Source organism: Anguilla rostrata, chromosome 13 (genome assembly GCF_018555375.3).
Source record: "Anguilla rostrata isolate EN2019 chromosome 13, ASM1855537v3, whole genome shotgun sequence".
NCBI classification, from domain to species: domain Eukaryota; kingdom Metazoa; phylum Chordata; class Actinopteri; order Anguilliformes; family Anguillidae; genus Anguilla; species Anguilla rostrata.
This window is the reverse complement of record NC_057945.1, coordinates 42120151-42144119: the sequence shown is the minus strand read 5'-3', so window position 1 is coordinate 42144119 and position 23969 is coordinate 42120151. Positions and strand designations below refer to the sequence as shown.

At 45.4% G+C, this 23969-nt stretch overlaps 2 protein-coding genes and 1 long non-coding RNA gene across 7 annotated transcripts in view; 2 read left to right on the top strand and 1 right to left on the bottom strand.

The window, feature by feature from the left end:
• ece1 (endothelin converting enzyme 1) overlaps positions 1 to 6799 on the top strand; it is a 28453-nt gene extending 21654 nt beyond the window's left edge. For both annotated transcript variants that reach the window (XM_064305211.1, XM_064305212.1), the window contains exons 13-19: positions 34 to 111; positions 409 to 512; positions 1076 to 1186; positions 1518 to 1585; positions 1801 to 1991; positions 3799 to 3894; positions 5348 to 6799. In XM_064305211.1, the coding sequence (XP_064161281.1) occupies positions 34 to 111; positions 409 to 512; positions 1076 to 1186; positions 1518 to 1585; positions 1801 to 1991; positions 3799 to 3894; positions 5348 to 5524 (825 nt within the window). In that variant the 3' untranslated portion in view covers positions 5525 to 6799. The remainder of the gene's footprint in view (positions 1 to 33; positions 112 to 408; positions 513 to 1075; positions 1187 to 1517; positions 1586 to 1800; positions 1992 to 3798; positions 3895 to 5347) is intronic.
• A 1608-nt stretch (positions 6800 to 8407) lies between these two features.
• On the top strand, positions 8408 to 23781 carry LOC135237781 (heterochromatin protein 1-binding protein 3-like). Of its 4 annotated transcripts, none has more exons than XM_064305218.1 (12): positions 8408 to 8430; positions 11573 to 11656; positions 12198 to 12360; positions 12602 to 12758; positions 13736 to 13879; positions 14790 to 14855; positions 15576 to 15727; positions 16408 to 16498; positions 18832 to 18991; positions 19956 to 20067; positions 20758 to 20865; positions 22293 to 23781. In XM_064305218.1, exons 2-12 carry the CDS (start codon positions 11575 to 11577, stop codon positions 22816 to 22818), a joined length of 1761 nt encoding a protein of 586 aa, XP_064161288.1. In that variant the 5' UTR covers positions 8408 to 8430; positions 11573 to 11574; the 3' UTR covers positions 22819 to 23781. The 4 variants fall into 4 exon arrangements, with proteins under 4 accessions (XP_064161288.1, XP_064161290.1, XP_064161286.1 ...); XM_064305220.1 differs by having other exon boundaries at positions 8417 to 8558; positions 15579 to 15727; XM_064305216.1 differs by having other exon boundaries at positions 8417 to 8558.
• On the bottom strand, positions 12249 to 12521 carry LOC135237787 (uncharacterized). Its single transcript, XR_010324916.1, has 2 exons — positions 12442 to 12521; positions 12249 to 12391 (listed from the first exon to the last, which is right to left on the bottom strand). It is a non-coding gene; the product is annotated as an uncharacterized LOC135237787 (long non-coding RNA).
• Positions 23782 to 23969: the final 188 nt, after the last annotated feature.

Here is a 23969-nt window from a genome sequence, read left to right as displayed (position 1 = left end):
ATGTTTTAAATGTTTCATTGTTTTCATTTCCAGGCGGATGCAATCTACAACATGATTGGATATCCAAAGTTTATAATGGAACCCAAGGAGTTGGACAAAGTGTTCAATGATGTAAATACAGCACCGACGCCCCCCCCCCCCCCCACACACACACACACACACTGGAAAATTGCTTTGTTCAAACTTCCTTGTGATGCATCCTAAGGCCACATGCTTCTCAGAGTTGGTCTCTGGTTAATTCATTTCATGAAATGAAAGGTTCCCACTAAATGGGTAGCATTTCAGCTACATTTTCCTTTACCGCACTAGCCTGCATAGGACAGTGTGAAATGCAGAATGTGTGTATGGATTTGTCAGTTCATCAGTTGCAGCATTGGGCTTAGGTCTAATGGGACTCTTCTTTGGCAGTTGGCAGTGGTATCAGACCTCTATTTCCAAAACGTCATGCAGTACTACAACTTCTCAGCCAGAGTGACGGCCGACCAGCTGAGGAAGGCTCCCAACAGAGACCAGTGAGTGTGGCAGCTGGTGTCCTGCGGGGCATGGGCTGACCGCCACGTCCAACCCCTTCTGCTCCATCTCTCCATCAACGCTCAGCCATGACCAGCACTCAGACCACAAGCGCTACTGATCCCTGTGAGGGAACAGGATCAGTATCACTGATTGGATAGGGGAGTGAGGGAACAGAATCAGTATCACTGATTGGATAGGAGAGTGAGGGAACAGGATCGGTTTCACTGATTGGATAAGGGAGTAAGGGAACAGAATCAGTATCACTGATTGGATAGGAGAGTGAGGGAACAGGATCAGTTTCACTGATTGGATAAGGGAGTAAGGGAACAGAATCAGTATCACTGATTGGATTGGGGAGTGAGGGAACAGGATCAGTATCACTGATTGGATAGGAGAGTGAGGGAACAGGATCAGTTTCACTGATTGGATAAGGGAGTAAGGGAACAGGATCAGTTTCACTGATAGGATAAGGGAGTAAGGGAACTGAATCAGTATCACTGATTGGATAGGAGAGTGAGGGAACAGGATGAGTATCATTTTTATCCCACATCCCCTCCCACAGGTGGAGCATGACCCCACCCACAGTGAATGCCTACTACAACCCCACCAAGAACGAAATGGTGTTCCCTGCTGGGATCCTGCAGGCGCCCTTCTACAGTACTGCATGGCCAAAGTAAGCACTTTTACTTCCTGCTCTTCAGATGCCCTCATTCCAGGGATCAGAGGTCATACTTTATTGGACAGAGGTCATTCAGAGGTCATGATTTTTTTTTTCCCGAGGTCACTCTTGGAATGCGTCCCAGTTACATTTCAGTCCTCCACTCCTTTTCTCCACTCCCCCACTACCACTCGTCTCCTACAGCTACATCTCTACTACGTTAATCCACCTTATTAAATCCCATTGCCAGGCTACTGACAATGCCGTTACTGTATGTTTGGGCTCAGAACTGAGCAGATGTGTAATGTGTTCGCCTTTTTTGCTTAATGTAAATTTGCATTTTCAGGGCTATGAATTTTGGGGGCATTGGTGTGGTCATGGGTCACGAGCTCACCCATGCTTTCGATGATCAAGGTAGGACTATCCCACAGTACCAAATGACTCCCAATATAACCCCACCCACTGTAGACAGCTGTGAGTGAATGCCCTGTGTTACATCACAATTAGGAATCATAACTCCGCCCACTGTAGACAGCTGTGTGTGAATGCCCTGTGTTACATCACAATGAGAAATCATAACCCCGCCCACTGTGGACCGCAGTAAAAGATTACCCTGTGTTACATCACAGGGAGGGAGTATGACAAGGATGGGAACCTGCGCTCATGGTGGAAGAACTCCTCTGTGGAGGCCTTCAAGAAGCAGACGCAGTGCATGGTGGAGCAGTACAGCAACTACAGCATCAACCAGGAGCCCCTGAATGGAAAACACACGCTGGGAGAGAACATCGCTGACAACGGCGGACTGAAGGCAGCCTACAGGGTGAGGACACGTGTGCATTAGGGTTAGCGACTACCTTTGCCCTCTCATTATTCTGAGGACTACTAAAATGCTGCGAAAATCTTTTGTTTTAGTATGTTATGATTTATCTGCTTGAGTTATACCAGAGACCAGACAATAAGCTGATATCTGCCAGTATGACAAGGGAAAGCCCTCATTCACTGATGTACAGAAGTGGCTAAACAGACATTCAGCTTAGCTTCATTTCTGTCCTACTTTTGTGTGCAATGAACTGCTGTTATGAAGTCACTTGCTGACAGGCTAAATAGTTCTTATTCAACCTTTAAATCTGGCTGCGACACCCAAGACAGGCTGTGGTTCATCTAGTTGCCAAGACGACAGTGAAGGTCCACACAGATTAGAGTGGAAAGGGTAGGAGGGTCTACAGGAAAGGCTCCAGGTTGGAGAAGCAGCTGAAGTTCCTCAGCTGATCAACAGTACTGGAGCATTCCCCTTTTCATCCACAGCCTGACAGTAGAAGCCTGCTTCTACTCTGAGGAATATTTGGTTAATGACCTTTTTTTAGTTTCTATTCTTTCAACCATTTCTCTTTCCTCCTTCCTCAAAACTACAGCCATGGCGGGCATGTAGTAATCATCACTGACACAGGGGTCAGTGATGGGTCATACCAGCGTTTCCCAACCAGTGTGCCTCAGGCGAGGTCAGGTGTGCAGTCTGAAAAATCCTTTAAAAAAATTTTAATGTTCAAATGAATTTAAAAAACTTAAATGAACAAATCCCATTCACAAAAACCAAAATAAATGTAATTAAAATTCATATCACTTAATTAAAACCCCAAAAGAACATTTAGGCCTACGTGCGTGCGTGTGTGGAGGGGGGAGGCAGGGTGTTTATTTTTTATGCTTTTGAGAGTGGTGTGCCATGAGATTCTGTAAATTTGGAAAGTGTGCCACGGAAGGAAAAAGTTTGGGAAACCCTGTGCTATACCAACGTAGTCATCCGCACAGGGTACTGTGGGTCATCTCCTGCCACACCCAGTGGAAAGTCTGGGTTTTGTGATGTAACAGGTGGCTCAGATCAGCCTACGCCCCGCCCTCCAGCAGATCTCTCACTCGCACATTCTTTCCCTTGGAGGAAAGGTCATAGGTTACAGAGCAGACAGGCAAACCATATGGTCAGCCAAGGTATGTTTCAGTGTGTGCGTGCGTGCGTTTGTGTGTGTGTGCTCGTGCGTGCTCATTTGTGTATGTGTGTGCTCGTGTGTGTGTGTACGTGTGAGTGTTCGTGTGTGTGTGTGTTTGTGCGCTTGTGTGTGTGTGTGTGTGCTTGTGTTTGTGGACGTGTGTTAATGTTAGGGTTAAGGTTAGGTATTTAGTTTTTGTGGTTAGAGTTAGAGGTTACGGAATGAATGTAGTCAGTGGGAAGTCCTCACAAGGATAGCAGTACCGGACTGTGTGTGTGTGTGTGTGCCCTCGTGTGTGCGTGTGTGCTCGTGTGTATGTATGTGTGTGCTTGTGTGTGTGTTTGTTTGTGTATGTGTGTGTGTTCGTGTGTTTGTGTGTGTGTGTGTGTGGACGTGTGCGTGTTTGTGTGTGTGTATGTGTGTGTGTGCTCATGTGTATGTGCGCGCGTGTGTGTGTGGACATGTGCATGCTCGTGTGTGTATGTGCGCCTGTGTGTGTATGTGTGCCTGTGTGTGTATGTGTGCACGCTTGTGTGTGCGCTCGTGTGTGTGTGTGTGTGCTTGTGTGTGTGTATAGTTGTTGTGGTGAATTTCAGTTGTGAGGGCTGAGTTGAGATGTGCTGCATGGTGGTCATTCTTCTGCAGGCTTATGACAGCTGGATCAGACAGAATGGAGAAGAGACTGTGCTGCCAGCCCTGGGCTTGACCAACCGCCAGCTGTTCTTTGTTGGATTTGCACAGGTTTGTGAGTTTTTACCATTTCCTTTAGTGTCGTTGCTCTGTTCAGAAGTCTGCTAGCTTCTGTGAGCTACTCACAAGACACAGGGCCACAATATGTTCCATGCTGGCTCCCCCTTGTGGACATACAAAGCTTAGTCTAGGAGAAGGCATTGGATGAGGCCTTGAGTTCATGGACCATGAGCAAAGCAAAAAGGAAAAACAATCTCAATAAAATCTAAATGCGTTGTGTGCATTCCTGGTCATTAAAACAAAGGCCTTTGGTTCGGAGATTTTACTACAGGATTTTTGACTGTCTATTGTATAATCTAACTGTGTGTGTGTGTGTACAATGTGTGTGCTTGTGTGATGTGTTTGTATGATGTGTGTGTGTGTGTGTGTGTGCATGTGTATATGATGTGTGTGTGTATGTATGATGTGTGTGTGCGTGTGTGTGCATGTGTGCGTATTTTTGATGTGTGTATGATGTGTATATATGTGTGTGTGTATGATGTATGTGTGTGTGTGTGCATGTGTATATGGTGCGTGTGTGCATGTGTGTGTATTTATGATGTGTGATGTGTGTGTGTGTGTGCATGTGTATATGATGTGTGTGTGTATTTTTGATGTGTGTGTATGATGCGTGTATATATGTGTGTGTGTATGATGTGATGTGTGTGTATGTATGATGTGTGTGTGCGTGTGTGTGTGTATAATGTGGGTTTGTGTGTGCGTGTGTATGTATGATGCCTGTGTATGATGTGTGTGTGTGCGTGTGTATGTATGATGTGTATGTGTGTATAATGTGTGTTTGTATGATGTGTGTGTGTGTGTGTATGATGTCTGTGTGTGCATGTGTGTGTGCGTATGATGTGTGTGTGTGTGTGTGTGCGTGTGTATGTATGATGTGTGTGTGTGCGTATGTGTGTATGTATGATGTGTGTGTGTGTGTGTGTGTGTGCGCGTATGATGTGTGTGTGTATGTATGATGTGTGTATGATGTGTGTGTGTGTGGTTTGTGTGTATGGTGTGTGTGTGTGTATGATTGTGTGTGTATGATGTACATGTGTGTGTATGATCTGTGTATGATGTGTGTGTATGGTGTGTGCGTATGTGTGTATGGTGTATGATGTGTGTATGGTGTGTGTGTGTGCATGATGTATGATGCGTGTATGGTGTGTGTATGTGTGTGTGTGCATGTATGTGTGTATGATGTGTGTGTGTGTAATGTGTATGTATGTATGTGTGTTTGTGTGTGTGATGTATGTGTGTATGATGTGTGTGTGTGTGATGTATGATGTGTGTGTGTGTAATGTGTGTGTGTATGGTGTATGTATGTATGTGTGTTTGTGTGTGTGATGTATGTGCGTGTGTGTATGATGTGAGTGTATGGTGTATGTATGTATGTGTGTATGATGTGTGTGTGTGTGTGATGTATGATGTGTGTGTATGATGTGTATGATGTTTGTGACGACAGGTCTGGTGCTCAGTCAGGACACCAGAGAGCTCTCATGAGGGTGTAATCACAGACCCGCACAGCCCGTCCAGGTTCCGGGTCATCGGCTCCGTCTCCAACTCCCGCCAGTTCTCTGAGCACTTCCACTGCAGAGAGGGCAGCCCCATGAACCCCCGCCACAAGTGTGAGCTGTGGTGATACCCAGCATGTACAGCGAGGGCCAGGGCATCCGAACGCCATGGGGGCGCTGCGTGTGATGAGCCTGTGGCCCCCGTGCTCAAACCTCCCCCAACCAGTCAAGCATTTGGGTACCTTGGCTGGAGGACCCCCATTTTCTCTTCTTCAAGAAGAAAAGCTTTGTTTAAAAAAAAAGTCTATTTTTCTAACAGAACTGTGAAAATGTCTCCATTTGTTCTGAAGAGAAGAGGAACATTAAGCACTGGACAGAAAAGAGATTTAAAAAACTGCAAATTTGTCTGCTGTTCAGGTTTATTTGTTTTTTTACAAAATGGGAAGTAATATTTATTGTTTGCCTTTGTATTCATTTTGGTGTCCTCTTGCAGTTGATCCCTTGGCTGCAGTTATTTCTTAAAGCTGTATTTTTCACAATGCAGGAGAATGCAGTTTGTTTCAGAGCCACTTAAATAACGTATTTAAGAAAAGATTAATGCTAAAACAGCAGGTGTGAATTTCCTTTCATTGTAAGTAGCTTGTGCACATACTGTACCTGCTGATGTTTCAGTACTCATAATTAACTGCCACTTCTGTCTGTACATTCATTGATCTGCAAAGCGTAATGCGCCATTATCATAAGAGTGCACTAAGCCAACTGAGGCTGAAATCTGCCTGTGGGAACATCACATTTTACTGCTTTTTTCTGAAGAGCTGAATCCAAAGAGGCCTAAAATTTAATACTTGCACATGAACCATGCTGTGGCACTGTCTGTACATTTTTCCCTAGATAAGTTTTCATTTAAGATTTAACAGAGAAAATGCATTAGACAGATGCTTTTGATGGTTGCATTTTTAAATTATTAAACAGATGTCAGTCATATTTTATTTACTGTTTTATTTACTGCAATAATTGGGAATTCAGTGGAATGTATTTTACTATAGAGACTAAATGCAGTCTTGCCATTGGTCAGACATGGTGAGGTAATTTATTATTACCCATAAATGGCAGGTGACAAAATGTCTTTAAATACTTGTGTGTTATTTTTATTTGATCTGTTTTGTTCCAATTTTACCCATCAAAAAAGGCTCTGTGTACCCCAGTCCCATCCCAGGTGAATTCTGCTATTGGTAGACCCCACTGGCCTTATGCTGAATTTTTTCATTGGGTTCCTGAAGCATGTTCTGCAAGCATGCCTTTACATGGACGGGGTCGGTCTCTGGCAATGGGTAAATGCCTTACTCAATATGTATAAAGACTTCAAGCCATTAAACCAAATTGATTGTTTTAATCATATCACATTTACAGGTTTTTGGTGTCAGTACTTGCAGGATACCTCTTACCTGTAGAGTTCAATCCCAAACTCTAAACAACTCTCAACGTTTTGTTCAAATGACCTTCCTGCTTTTCTAAAATCCCTTGACTTTTCAACACCGTGCGAAATACTTATTTTTTGGAATTAATTGCAACTTCCATTTCTAAATTGCATTGCATGTTACATTTCCAGGTTACGTTTAGTTTAGTACTGTGCCTGGAATTAGGGTTAGGTTAGTGTTAGGGTCAAGGTTAGATAAAGAGATTTACTGTATTACTGTACAACTGCTTTTGCCCCACAGTATGATTACAACTAGCAACTTGGTTACAAAACAAAATTTGAACTACTGAACCAGTGTCATTATTGACAACCATTTCATGGCCTTTTTTATTGAACATTAATTTTTAAATTCAGTTTTCTCCCAATTTGAGTTGCCCAGTTTGTTTGTATTCATATTTGTCACATAACATAATGACGAGAACAGGCCATTCAGCCCAACAACGCATGCCATTTTCCTCACTAAATTGTACCTAGTGCTCCGATTACCTGTAGACTAGATAGCATCTAACACTACATCAAGCTTGGTCTTGAAAATCCTCAGAGTTTCTGCCTCTACTAAGTGACCTGGCAGGCTATTCCCCACATTGACCACCAAAAGAGAACCAAAAGATTCTTCCTAATGTGTGTACAGAATTAACCTTTTGCTAATTTCCATTTATGTCCCCTTGTTCTACTAACAGAACTCAATTTGAAGAATCTCTTGTAGTTCACTTTGTTGATCCCCTTTATGAATTTAAAAGCCTCAATTAAATTACCCGAGTCTCCTTTTACTCAGCATCTGAAGTATTTCCTCATAGCTGTTATTTCATACCAGGAGGAATCAATTTGGTGATTAAGATGCTTAATCTTAAAAAAATAATTAAATAAATAATATATGATTTAGCCCTGCCACTGCATTTTGTGCACAGACCAGCTACTGTGTAGAGGCTATTTTTTAAACAAAAAGATGACACTTGCCTGTTTATTTATTTTTACAGGTCTGATGTAGGTTTAAGTAGTTGTGATATGTACAGTTTTTTTATACTGTTTTGTCTCTCTTGAGAGCCAGAACAATGAGGTTTGATTTCATTACTGTCCACAGCAGAATACTGCAACCTAGAGGAAATGAGAAGTAATTATACCCTGAGCAAAACTTTCAGTTAATCATTTGAAGGGGATTGTTATGCACCTGTGGCATGGTTACGTTATGCGCTAAATAATACAGAATATGCAGATTCTGCACGTTTTACAATTTACAATAACATTTATAGATTCACAATCACAGATTATATTGAAACGGCAGTGACCAGATCACAAAGTAAAAGCAAATTCGTTTAGTTCGCATTACAGAATACACAAGGTGCAGAAGGGTGTGCAACAATTAAAACGACACACTGGCAATATAGCGACATTCACGTCACATTTCTCTAAACTTATAACCATAAGTACTAGGGGGTTTACCGGTACACGTATTCTTACCGAAGCACTCGGTGCGTGCCTTTAGGGCCAGCTTGGAATCGCCGGATGTTGTCAGCACGGCCCAGCAAATTCAAATTCTGCTTGGCAGAACTACTCGCGGTGAGGAGACGACGTCGTGCGTGACGTTATGTGGGCGGGGCCCAAAGACAAACGATATTCTTAATGCAGGAGAGTACGTTTACGTTAGACTGTTAAGATTTAAAAAGGATTTATTGGACGCTGCAAGGGTAAGTTGAGGAATGTGCGATGCTTTTCGGGGTAGGAAGCGGTAGCTTTCATTGTGCAAGTCTGGCTAACAAAAGTAGGGTGATATCTTGATCTCCCAAATTTTCTCTTCGCTTGCATCGCAACTTCTTGTATTTAGGCTTCTAAATGCAAGATCCTTGCAGCGCCATTGCTGTGTAGGGTGACACTGAATGGAGAAAATGGCCATGCTCTTGGAAGAGATGTATTCACACTAAGTCGATGCTTCCCCCTTTTCTGTAAATGTGTTGACAATCAGTGCATTAACGCCATTTAATAAAATCGAATGGCTACCCCGATGCATTCTAGTCTAACGTTCGCTGGATATATAGTTAACATGCACTTGCAAAGATGAACACTTTTCAATGATTTTCATTTTCTGCGCTGGGAATAAAGTGGTAACTAGACTAGCTGGCTTGATGTTTAGCACGTAGCTTGTTGTCTGTAGCTACTTGTGGGCCCAAGCCCACCGAGAAGGAGGGGCGGAAGGTGTATTCGCGTGGCTCAACTTGGTTGATTCATTTAGCTAGCTAGCGTTACTTTGCTGCCGATGTAATGGGTTGTAAACCAAATTTTACAGGAGTACCGTATTTTAATCCTGACCAGTAAGTCCTTTAATGAACTAGCGAACTTTTACACTGCCAATTATGTAGACTAGTGTGCAACAGGAGAGCGTCTCGAAACAACTAAATTTATAAAAGGTCCGTGTGCAACGAAAGGGTCAAAAATGAATGTCAGCGTACGCTAATATAGACTAGGGGCTAACTATCGTTAAACTATCTCGAGGACGCACGTTGGTGGAAATGGTCAAAAGCCGGTGTACAAAAACTGGTCTATCTTTTGAGCACCTATTATCAACTGGCTTCGCGCAAAAACAGCTAAATGTAAACATATTTGCAACCGTATATATAGGTGTAATATTTTTCACACCCAGTACCCTTATATAGGAAAAAATGTCCGTTATCTTCCAATTTTTTCAGTACGTTACCACTTTTTTCCGTGCCCGGCAAATAAGTTGGAAGTCGCCCAACTATAGCATAAAGGGACGTGTATTGACCTCCAGTCGGTTTTAGTACGGCGGTATTTTACTCCAGTTTGCTCCAAGTGAATCCACTCTAAGCCATAATGTAAGCATGTATTAAAATCTATGGCATTGAGCTTCCTAAATGTATGTCGTTCGGAATTTTATTGTTACACGTGTAACAGAAGCGGAATGAAATGAGCTAATGGAATCTGATCGAAAAAATGTTTGCCACTCAGGCTAACAATAAAAACCCTAAAAGAGATTTATGTTTTGTGTACACGTCGTACAAACTGCAGTGGAGTTGGCAGAAAATTATTTTGTGCAGGCCTGTGAAAAAGTGGGTAGACCGACAAGGTGAGCTTTTCGGAATCCATTTTCCACACGCGATATGCCCCTCTCCAGCACTCCACGGAGCTAATCCCATGACACCGTGTTTCTAATACTACTTTTACAGTTATCAATATTACAGCAAGACTAAGTACACAACAAGGAGAGCATAGGCTTCAAATAAACTCAACAATGCAACAACGCTTATTAGCCCTAATAAAGGGAAATAACTGAATTAAAATCGGATGGCTGAGATTTACACAATTAAGTCGAGGGAAAAACAAAACCAGTAAACTTAAAGGAGTAACATGGTGGTTGAACGTGACACTTCCCAGTTGTCTTTAGGCAACAACAAAACAAATGTGAATTATTTTTTTAAAAATTATTCAGTCATTTCAATGTATTTTAAAACGTATTTTTCTAAGCCTAAATTTCCCACTGTAAAAGTTCACCTGAACCATCTGGGCGTGGTAATGAGAACTGTCAGTTAGCTATGATTGACAGACCGTGCCCCGTTACCATAGCTACCCCCATGATACGCGCTCTTTTTGGGAGACTGAATTTTCACAAGCTAGCTAGCTTAGTAGTATATCAAGTATCGATAGATAGCTAAGGTAAGGACGTTGACTTATATCCAGTTATAATTTTTGCTATCTAGCTGGTCAAGTTAAGATAAAAGCACAACTATAACGTCCTCATATAAGCAAACTAGCTAGCTAACGTTATCGATAACACTGCCTTATGAAAGCAAACTACCTAGCTAGCTAAGGTTAGCTAGCTAGCTAAATGAATATAACCAGAAATAATCTAATAGTCCTTAAAAGGCACTCTAATTTAAGTGAACCTAACTTTAGTCAAATATTTGCATTGTCTTGCCTGTGAGCCAGCGGCGCAAACTATGGGTCTCGAGTAGAGACCGTCCATGGGTTTACGGTGCGTGGAAAGGGGAGTGGTTACTGTATTCGTGACGCACCAAGTTGACAACTTTCTCAACCGGTTGAAAATAGGACGATACATTTAAAACGCATATTTCTCCAAAAATACAGAACGGACATATTTAATACTTTACTCATTGTGTTTCTTCAATGCCTCTTGTGCAAATAGCACATAAAACCGAGAAAGTGTGAAAATCACCATGGTACTCCTTTAAAATCCCATCCCGTCAAGCATCCTACCCATGCCCTTGCACTGGCGGAAAATCATCAGAATCAAAAGGCCAACACGTTTTGTGAACACTTCATTTATTTATTTTTTCCCTTAGGACGTTTCTAGTGACAAACATGAACAACGTACAAGACAATCCTTATTGTCCCCTTTTCTCATACTTTGCTTAAGCACCTCTAACATTTCATGATGTTTTGCCTCTATGCTCAGCCTGGAGTACTTGCATGCAGTGGGTTTAGCTTTGGATCAGCTTTAAGTGAACTGCATAGGCAGACCTCCTCTGAGACAGACCTCCTTTGAAACGGACCTCCTCTGAGACAGACCTCCTCTGAGAGAGACCTCCTCTTTGGGACAGACCTCCTCTGAGATAGACCACCTCTTTGGGACAGACCTTCTCTGAGACAGACCTCCTCTTTGGGACAGACCTCCTTTGGGACAGACCTCCTCTGAGACAGACCTCCTCTTTGGCTTTTCGCATTTCAGCAATGCCTATCAGACGTAAAGCTGACCCCGCGCCTAAGGACGTGGCCCCCAGTGATGGCCCTGGAGCAGAGGAGACTGCAAACGGTGGGTGTTACTGCTTGTATTAATTTTATGGCCACACTGATGTCCTCTGGCACTACACACATTTTTCCGGTGAGTCAGGGTGCTGGTTTTGATTTGTGTGCGGTTGGGTTAGGGTTACTGTATACTTGCTGTCCATGAATCCTGTCCAGTGTTACACGTCTCTGGTCATTCTAGGGTTTTACACATCTTACCATCTTAACTTCACACGTCTTCCCCTGATGAGTACGATTTATTTACTTCCCCTGCGTTCACAGTATGCAGCTTGGTTGATGGGTTTGCTCAGGTATACTAGGCTGAGGGCTAAAAGATAAACCGTGGGCAAGATTTTTCAGGCAAGTTTGATTGCTCTGTTGCCCGGCTGCTTGGGTTGCTGGCTGTCGCTCAGCTGCATAGAGAATGAATGGACTTCCGGCAACTGGTCACCCGAGCTGTTCGCTGTGTGAACGTGGGGATGAACCCCAGCTCCGACCTCTGAGAGCACAGGGAGCCTGAAGTCTCTCTCTCTCTCTCTCTCTCTCTCTCTCTCTCTCTCTCTCTATAGAGGAGGTTGCAGAATCAGCACCTCCTGCTGAGGAGGTAGAAGGAGAGGTGAATGGGGAGGGGGAGACAGTGGAAGGTGATGAGAAAACAGAAGGTGGAGAGACCGATGCAAAAGTAGATGAGGAGAAGACGCAAGAGGTCGGAGGAGAGGAAGAGAAAAAAGAGTTTGGCAACTTTACACTACTTTTTTGTGAGCTGTGTGTGTGTGTGAGCAGCGTTTGTGTGTGAGTGAGTTAGTGAGAGACCAGTGTGTGTGTGTGTGTGTCAGTGTGAGCATGTGTGTGTGCGTGTGTGAGAGAGCAGCATATGTGTGTGTGTGTGTGTGTGTGTGCGCGCGCGCGTGCGTGTATGAGAGAGAAGGGTGTGATTCAGGCCTTTCTGCTGAAATCTTCCTCTCGGCTGCAGAGAGAAGGATGATGGTGAAGAGAAGAAGGAGAGGAAAGTGAAGAGGACCATCCCTGTGTGGGCCACTGTGTCTGCGAGCAAGCGTGTAAAAACCCAGGGGGGGCTCGGCCTGTACGGCCACGCCAAGCTGGACCACATTCTACTGGAAGCCATTAGGGTCCGCTCTGCGCCTGACACTGTCCCACACACACACACGCATGCACACTTACACACACGTGCACACTCACACTGACACACTCACACACAGACACACGCACGCACACACACTGACACACACACACACTGCTCTCTCGCACGCACACACACACACACACGTGCACACACACTGACACACACTGACACACACACTGCTCTCTCACGCACGCATGCACGCACACTCAAACACACATGCACACACATGTGCACACTCACACTGACACACACGCACACACACTGCTCTCTCACAGACACATGCACACACACACACACACACACTCTGCCACACACACACACACACTGCTCTCTCTCACACATACTCACACGCACACATACACACACACGCACACACTGCTCTCTCACACACGCACACTCACACTGACCACACCACATGCCTCACTCACCACACACTGCACACGACAATGCACACATCACACACAGCACTCACACTGCTACACACCACACACACACACACGCTAACTCTCACACGCTTTCCCTCGCTCGCTGCGTCTAACACGCTAACTCTCACACGCTTTCCCTTGCTTGTGTGATCGTGTTGTTCTTGGGGAAGTCTGTTGGTGGTTGGTTTGCCCAGTGTGGCTGGGTCAGGTTCCTGGCCCAGTGTGGCTGGGTCAGGTTCCTGGCCCAGTGTGGCTGGGTCAGGTTCCCGGCCCAGTGTGGCTGGGTTAGCTTCCCGGCCCATGGAGGCTGGGTCAGGTTCCCGGCCCAGTGTGGCTGTGTCAGGTTCCCGGCCCTGTGTGGCTGGGTCAGGTTCCCGGCCCTGTGTGGCTGGGTCAGGTTCCCGGCCCTGTGTGGCTGGGTCAGGTTCCCGGCCCTGGCACTGTCTGCAGTGTGAGAGCTCAGGGCTGTGAGCTGGCTTTACTGGCGTTTAGCAGATACTCTGATCCAACTGATCCCCCCCAATCTCTGCATCTGCAGGCCAGCAAAGACCGGAATGGAGCCTCGATCAACGCGGTGATGAAATACATCACTAATAAATATGTGGCGTTGGATCTGGACCAGAGGAAGTTCCACCTGCGGAAGGCCCTCAAGCGCTTGATTGATAAGGGTATGGTCAAACAGGTAAGCTGCTCTTTCCATTGTTGTCACCCTCATCAAAATATTATTGGCTGATTAATTTTTCAATAGTATATGAATTCATATTTAGCAAGCTTGGTTTGAGTATTGAGCTGTTGCATTCATGAGAGTAGGAACTATCATTAGAGTGGTATTAGTGATCTGCAGCCTCATGTACGAGTCTGTGTGCAGTTGTGCCCCCATGTTGTCATGTTCATATGGTGCCACAGCCTGATTGGATGGCTAGTGTGTGACTATGTTCAGGGCTGCGCCAATGTTACCAGTAAAGAAAGCGTTCACGCAGGAGTGTGTTGTGCGCGTGTGTGTTAGTGCAGGAGTGTGTGTGTGTCTGTGTGTGTGTTGATGCAGGAGTGTGTGTGTGTGTGTTGATGCAGGAGTGTGTGTGTGTGTGGACGCAGGAGTGTGTGCGTGTTGATGCAGGAGTGTGTGTGTGTGTTGATGCAGGAGTGTGTGTGTGTGTGTGTTGACGCAGGAGTGTTTGTGTTGACGCAGGAGTGTGTGTGTGTGTGTTGACGCAGGAGTGCGTGCATGTGTGTGTGTGTTAACGCAGGAGTGTGTGTGTTGACGCAGGAGTGCGTGTGTGTGTTAACGCAGGAGTGTGTGTGTGTGTGTGTGTTGACGCAGGAGTGCGTGCGTGTGTTTGTGTGTGTTGACGCAGGAGTGCGTGCGTGTGTGTGTGTGTTAACGCAGGAGTGTGTGTGTGTGTGTGTGTTGGCGCAGGAGTGCGTGCGTGCGTGTGTGTGTGTGTGTGTTAACGCAAGAGTGTGTGTGTTGACGCAGGAGTGCGTGCGTGTGTGTGTGTGTGTGTGTTAACGCAGGAGTGTGTGTGTTGACGCAGGAGTGCGTGCGTGTGTGTGTGTGTGTGTGTTAACGCAGGAGTGTCTCTTCTCTGCAGCTGAAGGGGAAGGGGTTCTCTGGGAGCTTCGCCATCGGCAAACTGCCTCCAAGAGCCGCCAGCGATGTAAGAACCCATAACACCATCTTTACAAACCGTAAAACCCAGTGTAGCTGCTCATCATTACAAACCGTAATACCCAGTGTAGCTGCTCATAATCACAAACTGTAAAACCCAGTATAGCTGCTCATCATTACAAACTGTAATACAGAGTATAGCTGCTCATCATTACAAACCGTAATATTCGGTATAGCTGCTTACCATTAGAAACCGTAATATCCAGTATAGCTGCTTTTCCATTAGAAACCGTAATATTCCGTATAGCTGCTTTTCATTAGAAACCGTAATACCCAGTATAGCTGCTTACCATTAGAAACCGTAATATCCGGTATAGCTGCTCACCATTAGAAACCGTAATACCCAGTATAACTGCTTACCATTAGAAACTGTAATATCCAGTATAGCTGCTCACCATTAGAAACCGTAATATCCGGTATAGCTGCTCACCATTAGAAACCGCAATACCCAGCTCCCTATTGCTGCTCATCATTTAATTGTGCATGTCCTCATGCACCTTAAATTTTCAGTTCTGTTATAATGCAGAGGTTCGCCACCTCAGTGACGGATGACAACAGTCCTTTCATTGCTGAAATCTGCATTTCTATATGACATTCTGGACTCATAAATGTAACCGTGTGTGTGTGTATATATGCGCGCGTGTGCGTGTGTATGTATGCGTGTGTGTATGTATGCATGTGTGTGTGTGTGTGTGTGCGCGGTTGGCAGAAGCCGGTGGTGGCCCCAGGTGTGAAGGCGGAGACGCTTGGAGACACACTGCCCCTGATCATCACCCGGCTGTGTGAGCCCAAGGAGGCCTCCTACACCCTCATTAAGAAGTACCTGGAGCAGCACTTCCCCAAACTCAACGTGGAGTGCAGGTCACAGCGCCAGATCATGGGGGTTGGTGGGCGGGGCCTGACCTGCAGTACGGAGCTTAGCTGTCCTGGCTGCCGTGAGCGCGCTGAATAAAAAGAGCGCAAAAAAAAACCAAGCAGTGTTCTGAGGGACAGGAGAACACGTGGTTCTCTAAGGAACAGGAGAACACGTGGTTCTCTAAGGAACAGGAGAACACGTGGTTCTCTAAGGAACAGGAGAACACGTGGTTCTCTAAGGAACAGGAGAACACGTGGTTCTCTAAGGAACAGGAGAACACGTGGTTCTCTAAGGAACAGGAGAACACACGGTTCTCTAAGGAACAGGAGAACACACGGTTCTCTAAGGAACAGGAGAACACGTGGATCTCTAAGGAACAGGAGAACACGTGGTTCTCTCAGGGACAGGAGAACAAGCGGTTCTCTAAGGAACAGGAGTACATGTAGTTCTCTTAGGGACAGGAGAACACGCGGTTCTCTCAGGGAAAGGAGAACACAGCGTTCTCTAAGGAACAGGAGAACACGCGGTTCTCTCAGGGACAGGAGAACACGCGGTTCTCTAAGGCACAGGAGAACAAACGGTTCTCTAAGTAACAGGAGAAGACAGGCAGAGTTGTGGACTCTGTTGATAGATTGCTGGTACTGAGTGAGGGTAAACACAGACTGTGTCCCACGGTTCTCCACAGGCCAGAAGTGCTGAAGATGGCCCTGCAGAAGGCCGTGGACAAAGGTCACCTGGAGCAGATCACTGGGAAAGGAGCTTCTGGAACCTTTCAGGTGAGTTTGTGTCACCCCCCCCCTCCTGCCTCAACTAGAATCACTGCAGCCCCGGAGCTCAGGTACTCCACTCTGTGCTGATGCACTGCATTCTGTCCCTGCCTTTGGTTTATTTTAATTTTATTATTATTATGATCAAGCCTTCTGATTGGCTGTCTCCTTGTGTATGTTAGTGATGCAGCATGACCACCCCCGCCCTCCTGGCATGTAATGGGAGCAGGAACAGTACACATTTCCCCCCCATGTTCACGGCCAGTTACCAGTGTTGGGCAGTAGCGTCGCTACAAGTAACGGCGTTACTAGTTTAACTACATTTCTCAGTAGCGTGGTGGTAGCGTCGCTGTTTTCTGAATCAAATAGCTTTTCAGTAGCGAAGCTCTTTTATTGACCAAGTAGTAGTGTAGCGTCCACACAAGCTACATTTTCCCAAGCATTTCTGAAGCTCAAGCGCAGCAGAGCTTTCTGCTGCGGTGTGAAATAAAACTGCTAAGGATCAGTGAGTGACGTCACCACATACACCTGTATGTGTAGCCAGAGAGACTCAAAGCTTAATATATAAAATATCTTTGGTGTAGCCGACAGAAGCACGTCTGTATGACGGTGACATCACGTACCAATCCTTGGGCTGATGCCTGCGACTTGTCTGCTGCAGGGGAATACAGACACACGCGAGCTTGATTTTACTTGATGAAAAGACAGGTATGTTGCGTAGACTTTTAAACAGTTTTGCTGCTGCTTTTGTTTGTGTTCATCAGATGAACCTACAGGGTCCAAGCTAAACTACGCAGTCGCTTCCTGCACTTGGAACTGTACTTCCCTCTAGGGTTTCCAGCGCACTTGTTCCTGGTTACGGTTGTACACTTTGTTGTACGTCGCTCTGTATAATGTAATGTAAATAATGCCTGTAATGTAAAGATGGCAGAGGACGGAGAGGAACTGATCCCGAGTTTAAGTGAAACAACGGAGAAAAATTATGTGTTCAGGTGCTTACTAATTTAAGAACACACATTCAGGTGATTCCCGAATAAGCTAACACAGCCATCGCCAACCAAGCTAATCATCATATTTCAATGCAGTCTGCAAACACCAGCTAGCAACTTGTCAACAGCTAACCGCTAGCTAGCTACAATTTTTTCACTGTCTGTTCTGTTGGCGGAAAATAAATAAAATTAAGCGTGGGGGGGGGGGGTGCAAAAGGCAAATTTAAACAATTATACATACATATAGGAGGGAATAGGTGGGGAAAAATGAGGGAACAGAGGAAAAGTTGAAAAGTTTAGATTACTCTGAAATATGACTTTTGTAGTTTTTAACATTGACAAGCAGAGGGAACAACAAAAATGCAAGTCTCTACAAAACCAAAGTATGGTGGTTAATCATGATTTGATTTGCTTGAAATTTATGTAGCTACTAGTACAGAGTGGGCCTAATAAAAATACCAGTTTTTAAACTGCCAATCATATAGATAGAGTACTTTGTTAATCCCAAAGGGAAATTAAAGTGTTACAGCAGCCACTTGACATAAATCAAAATACAAAAACAATGATGTAGGTAAAAGAAACAAATACAATTAAAGAATTGTATACAATAACTATATAGACTAATTCAAATATAAAAGATAAATAGAATAGCTAAAACTAGAATAGAGACTAGAGAACCATAACAATAACTATAATATTCTATTTGCTGAGTATACACTGTTCAGTTATGTTAATATGCTACAGGGTGCTACACTGTATATTAGTGCAAGTCAGGTGGATATTGCTGTGGTAGTAAGGTACATGATTGTCCATGGATGTTAGAATTAAGTGTTCATTGATACTTGAATAATACAATATACAAAATTGTAGAATTTTATTTCTTTTGTAGAGGGTCCACCCAACTAAAATGGCCTCCTTGGAATGAAGTTGGTTCAATGTAAAAAAAAATAAATAAAAATAATAGCTTTGGTGTAGTAAACTACTTTTGCCATGTTGCTGTAGCTTAGCTTGCTACATTTACGTTCTTGACAGTCTGTGTTGGATGATGCTTTATGTGTTTGAGTGATCTTTACGCCTTGATTCTGCAACGTGTTGTCTTTGACTTTGTTTCATTTTGTTTGTGTAAAATGTCAAATGAATTTCTGTATTGTGGAGAATAGACCTGAATTCACCTGGGTACAGAGCAGAATTCTTTATTAGCCTCTGTTATCAGCCTGGAGGGGGGGGGGGCAGTTAACTCTTTATTAGCCTCTGATGTCAGCCTGGAGGGGGGGGGGGCAGTTAACTCTTTATTAGCCTCTGTTGTCAGCCTGGAGGGGGAGGAACTGTTGCTGATTGGTCTGTTTTCCTCAGGTGAAGCGGTTTGGGGACAAGGAGCTCCTGAAGGGCGGCGCTCTGGAGGGCGCGATTCTCACTGCCATTACCGCCATGAACGAGCCCAAGTCCTGCAGCACCACCCTGCTGCGCAAGTTTCTGGTGGAAACGCACAAGGACAGCAAAGCCTACATGCTGGGTGGGGCTCCAGCACTGCACCCATTATACTGCATCCTGTCACTCACACTGAGCCATGTGACCAAGTGGGTGGGGTCCAGCACTGCTCCCATTATACTGCATCCTGTCACTCACACTGAGCCATGTGACCAAGTGGGTGGGCTCCAGCACTGCTCCCATTATACTGCATCCTGTCACTCACACTGAGCCATGTGACCAAGTGGGTGTGGGGTCCAGCACTGCTCCCATTATACTGCATCCTGTCACTCACACTGAGCCATGTGACCAAGTGGGTGTGGGGTCCAGCACTGCTCCCATTATACTGCATCCTGTCACTCACACTGAGCCATGTGACCAAGTGGGTGGGGTCCAGCACTGCTCCCATTATACTGCATCCTGTCACTCACACTGAGCCATGTGACCAAGTGGGTGGGGTCCAGCACTGCTCCCATTATACTGCATCCAGTCACTCACACTGAGCCATGTGACCAAGTGGAGAACATCTGATTAAAAACGCAGCATCACCAAGAAGGCACAGAGGCCCATTTATAATCAACAGTGTAATATTACCCTCACAAACATTGTATCATTGTAACATAAGAAAGTATGGCTAGGAATTTAACTTATCTTCCACAGCTATACCTAAAACAGTATTGAAAAATAAACTCAGTGAAAGAAGGGGAAAAGAGTTATCTGGAGGTGGTCATGGTCAGTATTCAGACTGTTGCAAGATGGGGATGGTTTCTGCTGCCCTGACTGCAGTGGGAAGCTCATCCCAGCACTAGGGGGCAGAAGAGGCAACAGATGATCTGGAAGTGCAGGCACATGGGGTCTAGTGAGCAGGTCATGTTTGATGGTCTTATGAAGGCTGTGCTGTGGTACTTTGGCTTTCATGACCCTGCAGTGTGGTAACGGAACTGGTGGGCAGAGCGGGGTGGTAACTGAATTTGTAGGTAGAATGGTCTAATCTCTGTCTTCCATTCCAGTGAATAACCTGAAGAGAACCCTGAATCGATGCAAAATGATGGGCTGGATGGAGCAGGTCACTGGCACTGGTCTGAATGGGACTTACCAGCTCTGTTACCCCTACTACCCCAGGTACAACCCCATGCCTCCCTCTGCCTGTGCTTACTGCCTCGTCTCTGCCCCATGCCTCCCTCTGCCTGTGCTTACTGCCCCGCCTCTGCCCCATGCCTCCCCCTGCCTGTGCTGACTACCCCGCCTCTGCCCCATGCCTCCCTCTGCCTGTGCTGACTACCCTGCCTCTGCCCCATGCCTCCCTCTGCCGGTGCTGACTACCCTGCCTCTGCCCCATGCCTCCCTCTGCCTGTGCTGACTGCCCTGCCTCTGCCCCATGCCTCCCCCTGCCTGTGCTGACTGCCCTGCCTCTGCCTCATGCCTCCCTCTGCCTGTGCTGACTGCCCTGCCTCTGCCTCATGCCTCCCTCTGCCTGTGCTGACTGCCCTGCCTCTGCCCCATGCCTCCCTCTGCCTGTGCTGACTGCCCTGCCTCTGCCCCATGCCTCCCCCTGCCTGTGCTGACTGCCCTGCTTCTGTCTCCTCCTCACTGTTCCTCACTCCAATGAGCAGGTTTCCCTTTTCATTTCTAATGGTGCTCGTTGAGTTTAACAAGACTTTCTAACAACGTGTAAACGAGTTTCCAACACCACGTTCAACACTTTCTTACACTGACCTATCAGGTGTGTTAAAATGGTCAGATGACAGGTATATTTCCATATCAGACCGGCTCTGTCAGCTTTCTGAGTTCTGTTATGACCCTCCCCCCCAGCCCAGCCATCCTGTTCCCAGAGAAACAGACTCAAGAATCTGAAGAGGAGGATTCTGAGGAAGAGGAAGACGACGATGAATCGGACTATGAGGCACCGCCCAAAAGGAGGTAAGACCCTGGGGGTGCATGTGCACGGCTGGGTGCTCATCCCTTGTAGTTCCTTTTTGATGGTTCAGGGAACCTTAAGTGCTTTTTTTCCTGTCGTCATTATCGGTCATTCAGGATTCCATGGCACACATAACTGAGAATAGAGGTGTCAAACATGAACTCCAAACTGCCTGATCAACCCATTATCCCTGCGCAGTTCAGTGTGCAGTCGGGTCTGCTCTAGGGTCCCATGAAAGAGTTCAGTACCATCCTGGGTAAATACAGGCAAAAACCCTAACCATGCTACACAATAATACACCCAGCGTAGCTAACCCTAACCCTAACCGTGCTACACAATAATACACCCAGCGTAGCTACGCAGTCACACCCAACCCTAACCGTGCTACACAATAATACACCCAGCGTAGCTACGCAGTCACACCCAACCCTAACCGTGCTACACAATAATACACCCAGCGTAGCTACGCAGTCACACCCAACCCTAACCGTGCTACACAATAATACACCCAGCGTAGCTACGCAGTCACACCCAACCCTAACCATGCTACACAATAATACACCCAGCGTAGCTACGCAATCACACCCAACCCTAACCATACTACACAATAATATACCCAGCGTAGCTAACCCTAACCCTAACCGTGCTACACAATAATACACCCAGCGTAGCTACGCAATCACATCTAACCCTAGCCATGCTACACAATAATACACCCAGCGTAGCTACGCAATCACACCCAACCCTAACCATACTACACAATAATATACCCAGCGTAGCTAACCCTAACCCTAACCCTGCTACACAATAATACACCCAGCGTAGCTACGCAATCACATCTAACCCTAGCCATGCTACACAATAATACACCCAGCGTAGCTATGCAATCACACACAGCATGGCAATACACTAATCACACCCAGCAGGGCAATACACTAATCACATCCAGCAGGGCAATACACTAATCACACCCAGCACGGAAATACACTAATCTCACCCAGCACGGAAATACACTAATCTCACCCAGCAGGGCAATACACTAATCACACCAAGCAGGGCAATACACTAATCAGACCCAGCAGGGCAATACACTAATCACACCCTGCACGGCAATACACTAATCACACCAAGCAGGGCAATACACTAATCAGACCCAGCAGGGCAATACACTAATCACACCCTGCACGGCAATACACTAATCACACCCAGCACGGCAATACACTAATCACACCCAACATGGAAATACACTAATCACACCCAGGATGGTTATGCAATAAGAACACCCAGTGTTTTATTTTATTTTATCCCTAATAAGAATGGAAAATGATAACCCCTAAAAAGGCTTTTTCTGTGATATTTCAAATTTTCATATTTTCTGTATAGAGGTTTTGAAGATGTTTTGCAGCAGCTTGACTTATTTTATTTTTAGACTTTCGGCACATCAGAGACTGAGAGGCGGAAGACCCCCCCCAACCAAAAGGCCAGCTGCCACTGTCAGGAGATCAGCCCCCCCTCCCAAGAAACCCAAACCTTCAGCCAAGAAAGTGGCCCCCCCTGCAAAACCCCCTAAAGCTGACTCCAGGGCCCCATCACGAAAATCTAGAGCAGCCAAGAAGGCCACGCCCACAAGCAAGACCAAAACACCTGTTGCCAAGAAGGCCACGCCCACAAGCAAGACCAAAACACCTGTTGCCAAGAAGGCCACGCCCACAAGCAAGATCAAAACACCTGTTGCCAAGACGGCCATGCCCACAAGCAAGACCAAAACACCTGTGACCAATAAGGCCACGCCCACAAGCAAGACCAAAACACCTGTGGCCAAGAAGACCACGCCCACAAGCAAGACCAAAACACCTGTGGCCAAGAAAATGACAAGCAGGGCGTCCAAACAAGCAGCGCCCAAAACATCCGCACCCATACAGCCGACCCGCAAGTCAGTCAGGTCAACAAAATGAGCGACGCCACCCAGGGGTCACAGGTCAACTGGCTGCAGGCCACTGCGGTTATTTGGCTGTTCCCCTTCCAGCCTTTTCCTGATCCCTGTATTTTTTTCCATCATTACTCTCTGAAGAGCTCCATTTTGTAAATAGTGGTTTTCACTGATAAATTCAGAATGCCATTAGAAACACTTGGGCCTCAAGGGCAAAAAATTATCGATGGAGTGGGTGTTGGGATTTTTAGTCCCTTCAAATATGCTCATTTTGGGTTCATTTAGTCAGTATATTAAGTAGAAAGGTGTTTGTTTTATTTTTTTACTCTAACTATACTGTCACGAAATGTTTAGTTTATTACTAGGTTAATTTTTGTTTAATTTCATTTCCTGTTCCAAAGCTTTGCTTAGCGGGTAGTTAGTGTTGCATTTTATTAACCCGGCAGTAGATGGCGCACAGCCAATAGAGGCTTACTACTAATGATTTTTTAAACTTTTATTTTCCTTTTTCATTCAAAAGTTCAAAAGATATATTTTAAGACATTTCAGTTATTTACATTTTTAGACGTTCAGTTGTTCTCAGTGACCGGGTTTCCCCAGTTTCAGTGGGAGTCACAGTGAGCCCCGGGATGCTTCCGCTTTCAGCACTTCGATTTTACTGCCCAGTTCACTGAGATTCAGGAAGTCAGTCTGAATGGCAAATTGCGGCTTTGCGCGATCCCAACAGAAGGTTTGCGTGGTGAATCTGACCCTTCTTTTCACATGAAAATGAGTTGAGGGGGGAAATATGAACCTTTTAATTGTGTGTAAACTTGGTCTGAAGCCATCTAATCCTGATATATAGTTATGGGTTTGGGATGAGAACCTAAAAAACACCTCAAGCTCTCCAAGATCAGTGTGTCTTTCTCCCTCTGTAAGCTTCGGTTGTTTTTCTTATGGACTTGAATATACACTTCGAACATTAATAAAATACATGTGCTGATCAGTGGCCAAATCTTAAGCCTACGTTATTTTATTTTAATTTTTAAAAAGTGATTCCCTTTTTCTGCAGTTTGAAGTAATCATTCACTTTTTGGAATTTCAGTTTTAAAGTGGGTTTAATTGGCACTAACAGCTTTGTGTATGGAGGGTATATTTTAGATTAAGTTCTTGAGCTTCCGGTTTTTTAATGGTGAG

Bases quoted from the DNA above. Each gene is read 5' to 3' on its own strand.
- LOC135237781 (XM_064305218.1), top strand. From the start codon at position 11,575: ATGCCTATCAGACGTAAAGCTGACCCCGCGCCTAAGGACGTGGCCCCC. The intron at 13,880-14,789 runs GTAAGCTGCTCT...TCTTCTCTGCAG, and splicing joins ATAAGGGTATGGTCAAACAG to CTGAAGGGGAAGGGGTTCTC. The intron at 16,499-18,831 runs GTGAGTTTGTGT...TGTTTTCCTCAG, and splicing joins GAGCTTCTGGAACCTTTCAG to GTGAAGCGGTTTGGGGACAA.